The sequence below is a fragment of the Spinacia oleracea genome, chromosome 3, assembly GCF_020520425.1.
Source record: "Spinacia oleracea cultivar Varoflay chromosome 3, BTI_SOV_V1, whole genome shotgun sequence".
Taxonomy (NCBI): Eukaryota; Viridiplantae; Streptophyta; class Magnoliopsida; order Caryophyllales; family Amaranthaceae; genus Spinacia; species Spinacia oleracea.
Window position 1 is genome coordinate 27,981,459 of NC_079489.1, and position 9,424 is coordinate 27,990,882.

Sequence of the window (9,424 nt, forward strand, 5' to 3'; positions counted from 1 at the left end):
TATTTCCTAGGTCAATTATACCTTTGTGTGTTACCTGTAACTCTGTTCCATCAGGAATTGTGATGGTGTGTTGTTTATCATCAACAGATTCTAACTTACTGAACATGTTTTTCTCTGAACACATGTGATCACTTGCACCACTATCTAGAATCCACTTAGCTTTAAATTTAGAAAGGAGACAGAATGTACCTCTCAATTGAGTAGTAGTTGCTAAACCAAGAGAACCAGAACCAGAACATTCAGCTTGGTTAGCAACTTTCTGAGTGTTAAGCAGGCTCAAAATCTTGTTGTATTGTTCTTCTGTAAATGTGGCATGAACCATTCCTGTATCTCCCTCAGTTAGACTTTCCTTTTCAGTAAACTCTTCTAACTGAGCAGCTGCTGCTACTCTTTTGCCTCTGCCTTTGAAATCCTTAGGATAGCCATGTAGCTTCCAACATTTATCAACAGTGTGATTCTTCATTTTGCAATGTTCACAGTATAAATTGTTTCTACTGTAAGTAAAGTTTCTTGGTTGATTTCCACCTGTGTTTTGCATGCCAGAACTAGAACCATAGTTAGACTTATATGGCCTATTATCAGTGAACTTTCTTGCAGTGAACATAGTAGATTCCAAGTTGTGATTTCTGTTGCTATTAACTTCTTTCTGCTGTTCTTCTTGAAGCAATAATCCATATGCTTTAGAGATTGTTGGAAGTGGACTCATCATGAGAATAGTGCTTTTAGAGTGATCATACTTCTCATTCAATTTCATCAAAAACTGAATCAACCTTTGATTCTGTTGAGACTTCAGAAGTTTCTGTGTGAGAGTGCAATTACAGCCAGTGCATATACAAGATGGTAAAGGATCCAAGCCATCTAGTTGATCCCAAAGAAGTTTGATCTTAGTGAAAAATCCTGAGATTTGCTCATCACCATCTTGATTCAAATCACATAGTTTCTGCTGAACTGAGAATAACTGTGGACCAGATGATTGACAAAATCTCTCTTCAAGATCTAACCAGATATCTCTTGCTGTTTTGAGGTACAAAACACTTCTTGCAATTGAAACTTCAAGAGATCCTAACATCCAAGAGATTACCAAATCGTTGCACCTATTCCAGATTCTAAAATTTTCTGAGTTTGCTGTTGGTTGATCCAAAGTTCCATCAACAAAACACAATTTGTTTCTAGCAGACAAAGCTATCATCATAGATCTTTTCCAGTCATTAAAGCACTTGCCATCAAAGACTATATTGACCAATTTTGAAGTATTAAGATCATTATTGCTGAGATAGTAAGCTGAATTTGGATTGAGTGAAGAATCAGTATCAGTAGGCATTCTGAAGAGAACAAAGATGAAATTCTACAGAATTTCAGCTGCAGAAAATCAGAATCAAGGATTCTAAATTGAGAACAACTTGATCAATTGATCAAGCAATATAGAAGAAGTAGAAATTTGCGGAAATAATTCAGGCAGGATCTAATGATCTTGCTCTGATACCATGTCAGTTTTCACCTCTTTAGGATGAAAACTTCTTGAGAGAATTAGAGAGAAAATGCTTAAGAAGAATGAAGATATTATTTCATTGAATGAATTCGAATAATTACAGCAGGAACTATATTTATACAATCTGTATGCTAACTTCTATGAGGTGTTTCCACCAATCAAAACATTCTAAATGTACAGCTCATCATTGTCAGTTTATTGCATAAATAGATCATCAACTAACAGCTCTAACAGCTCTAACAACCTTCCTTAAATCTAGGGAATCAGTTAGCCACTGCTTCTAGAAGTTGTTGAGCTGGTCATTGTGTGTAGAGCTGGCAACGGGTTGGGTTGGGTCGAAATCAGGTCGACCCATTTATAAACGGGTTGAGATTTTCCCAACCCAACCCGACCTGTTTAATTAAACGGGTTGAGATTTTCAACCCAACCCAACCCAACAATAAACGGGTTGACCTGAAATTGACCCGTTTAAATTTATTTTCCACTTTTAAGTGTAAATTGACTTGACTATAGAATTGTGAGGTGATATTTTTGTGGTATATCTCATAGCAAAAAATAATACTTCAATATGTATTTGACATGAATCAAAACTTCAAATAATTGTTCAATGTTGAAGGAAAAATGAGAAATAAAATCTTTCAAATAACATTCAACAAATCTATATTACATACTTTTTGAACTTAAACGGGTTAGGCGGGTTGTTTCCGGGTCGAACATTTCAACCTGACCCAACCCATTTAATTAAACGGGTTGGGTTGGGTTGACCCATTTAATTAAACGGGTTAAAAATCTTGACCCAACCCTTTATTATTGGGTTGGGTTCGGGTTGGGTTGGTGGGTTAGGTCAAATTTTGCCAGCTCTAATTGTGTGCACAAGGTTGCTGCTGCTTGTTTTGCTTTGCTTTGATATGTTGGTTGCTCGTGTGGTGCAAGGCTGAATACCATGCTGAATACCAACAAATATTGTTCATCAGAAACCCAATAAACCCCGAAAATACCCCATAAATCCGTAATGAACAAAATGGCAAAACACCCCAACAACAATGACGGTGTTTCCAGTTAACCATTAGATCAGTCATCAGTCTGATGTAAAATACGAAAAAGTGAGAAGTATCAACAGGCTGATTATATAGTAATCCGTACAAGTATACAACCAAGACTATTTTTTTGCGTATTTGATCAAATGGAAGAGCTAAATACGAATAAATAAGTAAGGTTGGTACGGTGTGCATGAACAATGTAGTGTATACTCCCTCCGTCCCGGAATACTTGACCTGTTTTCCTTATCGGACCGTCCCTTAATACTTGACCTGTTTCTAAAAATGGAAATATTCTAACAATATTATATTATTTCTCACTCCACCCCTATTAACCCACCTACCCCCTACTCCATACAAAAAATAATTAAAAATTCAACCCATACTCTCCACCAACCCCACCTCTTAACCCACCTCCCACTAACTACATTAAAATAATACCCCACTATCAACTACTACCTATTAAATTAAATAAGTCAATTCAAGTTCCTTAAACTCTATGCCGGTCAAACCGGGTCGAGTATTCCGGGATGGAGGGAGTAATATTTTGGTAAATCTTTGGCTGAATTCTACTCCAAGATGTAAAGGAATGTTTAAATCGAAAATTAACTTCCAAGATCTAAAGGAATGTACTATTGTACTGGTATCAGAATGTATAGAAATTAAAAATGTCGAAATAGTAATGAGTTGCAGATATTGGTGCCAAAACCTGTAACGTTGTCTAGTGCTTTTCAAGGGTGTTGGGGACACCTCGCGGGAAAAGCAAAAGCCAAAGCGCACACACACAGAAGCAGTGGACTTTGGGGGGGATAATCAAGGGAATTCCCAACCTTTTTCAGGGAAATGATTACTTACCAAATTTTAATTTAATTTATATATAAAAAAAAAAGGAAATCCTTAAAATGCGTTATCATTAAACATGTACCCAAAAATATATTTTTATATTACCTTTTTCCATCACTTTCACAAACGAATGCCTAATCAAATCTCTAAGCTTATATTTCTCCTTTTTTCTAAACAACATTAAAGAGGGAATTCCCACTAATTGACTGTCAGCAAAAATCAAACTACACCCAAAATATAAAATTACAAAAAAATAAAGGAATACCCTAAAATGATTAGCCTGGTCAGCAAAAAGTCTTGTTCGTGTTGAATCTTGTTAGATTTGTTTCGAGATAAATATCAACCTTGTGGGGCTTTTATGTACAGTTTCGAGCTGTGATCTTGTTAAACAAAAATTGCAGAATATACACCTGTAATAAAGATGATAAAAAAGGGGTTAAGAAATACTGAGTAGTATTAATGCAACTAGTTAGGAGATTAGCTTAAAAGAGCAGATAAGCCAAAAAGAGAAGCACAAGAGGTACCTTTTTCGATCAATGAGCAAGGAAATGTCTGCATCATGTCAAGGAATTGAGTTTGTTCAAAGCTATTCCCGCCTGCAAAATGGGGACCATTCCCGTCTTAGATGTTAATGGAATCGTGCAACAACTTCTGCCAATATGTCTCTCTATCAGCAAATAACATGCTCTTCATTAGTTTTACTCTTTTTTTTTCCTCTAGTTCTATTTCAACATTCGCATGGTGGCGAATGGCAATGTATCAAATATTGAGGTCACTATGTGGTGATTCTGAATTTTAATGGCCGGAGTAATGAGAATGAGTATTAAATTGGCAACTTGACATGTTTCATTAATTTATAGTACTCCATCAGACATGAACAAATTAATGAAAATGTAGGCCAAATATAGTACAAGGAATGTTACCAGTACAATATTCTGAATGGCAGTGATGGAGTAGCCTCTGAGCTTGATCATTCTGTCAGTGAGATAAAACAGTCAATAAGATAAAGAATAATAACAACGAGACAGGCACAGGCATCCCTTGCTTCAGAAGTAAGGTTAGCTAGATGCGGAAGATTCAGAAAAGGAAACAAAGAAAATACTTTATGGTGGTCGTTGCTCAACCCAACTCCTTAGAAAAAGCAAAGTTCTGTGTAGCCATGTGAATAAGGCAACATATCAGCAACTTCAACTCTGGAACTAGCGCAACTCATGCTTCTCCTTAATCTGGCCGGGATGGATTCCACCTCGGCCCAGAATATACTGTAAACTGGTCTATGATCAGAAAACCTTGACTCAGCGCGAACATAGGACAACTGATGCAGCCCATTTCCATGCCATAAAATTCGGTCACACCTTCAAAGATATATAACCACTAGTCAGCTAATATATTCAATTACTCATAGCTTTTTGTTAACTCTTTATTGTCCAATTTGGAACAAGTGTGCTTGGATATTATCCCTCAAATTTGTTAAGCAATTACTCTTACCAAGCAGGCGTTCGTCTTTTCTCCTTCGGGTGTAGATCATCCCCTGCATATCTGTCTGAGTTGTGAGAATACTTGTAAGTTGGTGGGAAATATATATTTCCCTCCTTCCACTCAGTAAACACACGGCCTCTCCTTTGTTCTGTGCGCAACTGCAGATGAAACCAAATTTGTTTAGTGTCACAAATGTTAACAAATTACGGAGTATTTCAGAAAGGAACATCAAGATTCAAGAGAAATTCAGGAAAAGAAACTAAACCTGGTCTCTCTCTAACAATGCCCTCCAATTTTGCATCTCAACAAGTGCCCTAACTGACCGATAAGGAAGGGTTAACCGGTAATTTAGATCCCCAAGCCAAATGACTCGACTGCAACAAATTGTATACCACAGTAAATATCCAGATTCTTGTTAATGAGTGAATATATACAAATATTTATGCTTAATATGAAAAGGATCTTACTCATGCTCAACAATTGTTTCAGGGGACTTCTCGTCACCCACGTTACTGACACGTGGAAACCTCGTCTTCCTCAGAATCTCCATGACATCAGCATTTCTGCGCAGCTCATCACCTTCTTTCTGTCCTGAGGTTAAATGACTACAGACAAAGCAGAAGCTGGTCTGGTGCAACATCATGCTGACTGAAATGGAACCCTACAGAAGAAGAAGATCAAGACATCACATCTCTATACTTTCTCCTTGACCATTTAACAAATTCTAAATCATGATTAAAGAAGTGGTGTACACAACTCAAGCAATCAACAAGAGTTAGTACCTTATTTCCTAGGTAACCCATTAATCCTCTACCAACACAAGAGACTTTCACATTGCGTACATGCTCTCGCAAATCTTTCCTGACCCATACTGTGAGAAATACCCCTACCATTTGCTTGCTTACCACCAAGCAGTACCTTGATTGCTTAGGCTGTCTGTAACATATGTCACTTTGGGTGGATCCGCCACATGACATTGGTGAAAAGAGTACCGTGCTTGGTGAATCACCCGGACCATATTCATCATCAGATGAACCCCACTTAGAGAAATCACTTGGCCTGAAGTCACTAGGCCTATAATCACTTGGCCGGTAATCACTGGGCCTATGGCTATAATCACTGGGTCTGTGACTATAATCACTGGGTCTATGGCTATAATCACTTGCCCTGTAGTCACTCGGCCTATAATCACTGGGTCTGCAGTTGCTTGGCCTATAATCACTCGGTCTGTGGCCAAATATAGCTCGGTCACAAACACTGTAACGCCTTTCAAGTCGGGGCTGCGATGTGGAAGGATCATTATCCATCTTCCTGCTTCCTGTGGCTTGAAATGATCGGCGAGGGAGGAAAGATGCAGCTCTTTGGCGACCGGACCCTTCAAAATCAGCATTCATTTCTACAATTGGATTAGGAACAGGGGACGGTGTATGGTTGCCACTACTTCCACTCATCCCAGGACGGTTATTTAATGTCTTTCTTATTAGGGAAACCCATTTCTTTGCAGGACCATTATCTTCAGCCCCTAATATGTTGCTAGGATTTAAGGGCACAATTTCCTGAAATCTGAAAGATCAACTACTTCAACTCCTAAATTCAACTGTACATATCAGCCACAAGAACACATAATTCGGAAAAACATGATCACATACCCAAGAACATATATATCAGCAGCAGGTGAAGCATGAAGCCAATCATCAAGGTTCATGTTACTTGGTGGTGATTTCCCACCCACATTCCATGTTGCAACAAAAACACTGAAGAATCCAATTTTAGATAAATGAGTATTAGGCGCGCCTTCAAAGACAAACGGATAAAGGTAAAAACTAAAGATATGCATTCAGCCTAAACTACCTGTGATTCTGGACATCTATGATCCTAGGATGCTCAAGATATTCTCCGCCATGTCGAATCCGATCTGAATTGATGTTAAATTTCTCTGCGCCACCAATAATGGGAAACAAAGGTGACAAATTGTCACTAGGAGAAGAAGAAAAAAAAAAGCAACCATGAAATAACACCACTACTATAGTGAACATAATTTGTCATATAATTAATAAAATTAATCCATAATTTTACCTGTTTTGCTTTTCTTGATATTACTTGGCTCCCTCTCTGAGAAGCTACTCCTCCACTCAACTTCACCTCCTGAATTATCATAATTCAGCATTTGTATTATACCTCACATCTTCAACAAATCAAATGTAATACTCCGTAGTCATATGCACCTATATTATCTAATTAATTAAACTAAACTGCTCCAATTAATTAAATAAATACCCAATAACAGGACAAAATAGACAAAATTTTGAGAATTTAAGTTACAGCCAATCATTAACTTATGAGCATAACTTGGTACTATTGCCAAATAAGACTACCAACCCTCCGCCAGAAAAGAACAAAAATACAAAATTTAGCCTCTAATTAACGACTTAAGGGCAAAACAAAAATACTTCCTCCATACGGAATTTATTATCACATTTATAACACGATCTGAAGTTGTAATGTAACAACTAAATCCGGACCGGACGGTGGTCAATTACAGCCTAAATTTGTAACTCCGTCGAATTCGGAGAAAAAAAGACGAAATTAAGAAAAAGTAAAGTTAACATACCTCCATAAGCAAGATCATCAACAACAGGAAAATCCTCGCACTTATTCTTGATACTGAACCATTTCTTAATCAATGACTTCGACCACCAAAGCTTCATCCCCACAAAACAAAATCACAATTAATTCAATAACCAACATTTTACATCATCTCAAAAATCAAAACAAACAAACAAACAAAAAACCAAATTTAGAAAAAATAATGGTAGAAATTTCCTGCAAACCTTGCTTTTCTTGGGTTTTTCATCTCTCATTGTATCACCAATTCTTCATACAGCACTAATCTTCAACTAAACCCCCTTCCCACCTCACTCTTTCTTCACAAATACGCTGTAATTATGGCAATTATTACCTTAATTATTTTGTCTCTCTCATAAAATGTATACCAAAAACAAACACACTTAAATTTCTATAAGGAAGGGAAAACCCACAAATATATTTTGGGAAATTACTTTTCCTTCTAGAGAGAGAAAGTGTGTTCCTAGGGAGAGAGAGAAAATAAGAATGAACACACTTAAATGCGTGGGTAAGTAGTAGTACTACTACTCCGTAATAAGATTGATGGAAGGAAGTGTTTTAACTTAAAAACAAGACAATGCCGCAATAAAATTTCAGTACTAGTAGTAAGAAATTTCTAGTGAGAGAAAGCTTTAGAGAGATAAAAAATAAAGGCTCATTTTTATTGGTAAAATCAAAGCATTTTGAACAGAATAAAGTGCAAATGACTGAATTGAGGAAGAAGAGATTTTCCCATGCTTTTTTATTTTAATTTGTTTTTTTTAATAAAATTGGGTTTTTGAGTAAGTGGGCCATCCTAGAAATGAATCCCAAACCCAATGAGAAGGAAGGGGGGCAAGGGCCCATTGGAGTGATAAAGAAAGGAGTAATGTCGTTTTGCTTTAACTCTTTAAAGCAAAACGACCAGGTCAGCGTAATAACAGAGCTGCCCGGCGGGTCAGGCAATGCTGCCCGGTAGTAAGATTCTATGAGGATTAATGTATGACTAGTACTCCCTCCGTCCCGGAATACTTGACCTGTTTTCCTTATCGGGTCGTCCCTTAATACTTGACCTGTTTCTAAAAATGGAAATATTCTAACAATATTATATTATTTCTCACTCCACCCCTATTAACCCACCTACCCCCTACTCCATACAAAAAATAATTAAAAATTCAACCCCTACTCTCCCCCAACCCCACCCCTTTACACATTTCCCACTGACTACATTAAAATAAACCCCACTATCAACTACTACCTATTAAATTAAATAAGTCAATTCAAGTCCCTTAAACTCTGTGCCGGTCAAACCGGGTCGAGTATTCCGGGACGGAGGGAGTACTACTCTTTGATGTTTAAGAAATTAGTCTTACTACCAACAAAGTTAAAGCTATGTGGTGGGATATTGTAGGAAATATTGCTCTCTTAAAGCAAAAGTTAGTTTTTTAAAATTATTTATTCATTTTATTTTTATGTTAACATAAATATTTGGAAATTATTTTGTCATCTTTTTCTCTCTTTTGTTGCAATCTTCCTTTCTTGGGTTGTGTTTGTAAGGAATGTTTAACTGAATTGGAATGTGTAAAGAGAAAGGGATTCTCTCATGTGTAATTATTTTATTACTAATTTTTAGATTTGGATTTTGTCATTTTCGGATTTTTTATTATTTTTTTAATCAAATATCACATTTTTTTTAGAGGAATCAAACATTAGGTTTAGTATTAGGGTAAAACATGAAAAGGCGTAGTAATTCGATTAAGGTTCCCTAATCATTGATTTTTATTTTGCCTTATATTGTAAGGCTTCTTAAACATATTTTAATATAGTGTTAGGGTCACAAAGGATTGAGGCATAAACATGAGCGTCGATTTTGCATCTTATGAGTCAGGTATCCGCACATTTAAAAGTTTTACTCGGTAGTACTTTGTAACTAATACTCCGTATATACTAGAATATACTCGTGCTAATGCAC

General features: G+C 36.7%; 1 protein-coding gene across 1 annotated transcript; it reads right to left on the bottom strand.

Annotated features, from left to right (window-relative positions):
• Positions 1 to 3,448: 3,448 nt before the first annotated feature.
• On the bottom strand, positions 3,449 to 8,153 carry LOC110798349 (type IV inositol polyphosphate 5-phosphatase 7). The gene is made up of 13 exons (XM_022003529.2): positions 7,680 to 8,153; positions 7,460 to 7,550; positions 6,925 to 6,993; positions 6,700 to 6,784; positions 6,498 to 6,602; positions 5,631 to 6,411; positions 5,316 to 5,509; positions 5,114 to 5,222; positions 4,858 to 5,006; positions 4,472 to 4,724; positions 4,293 to 4,344; positions 3,894 to 3,965; positions 3,449 to 3,779 (listed from the first exon to the last, which is right to left on the bottom strand). Exons 1-10 carry the CDS (start codon positions 7,707 to 7,709, stop codon positions 4,502 to 4,504), a joined length of 1,836 nt encoding a protein of 611 aa, XP_021859221.1. The 5' UTR covers positions 7,710 to 8,153; the 3' UTR covers positions 3,449 to 3,779; positions 3,894 to 3,965; positions 4,293 to 4,344; positions 4,472 to 4,501.
• Between the last annotated feature and the right edge of the window lie 1,271 nt (positions 8,154 to 9,424).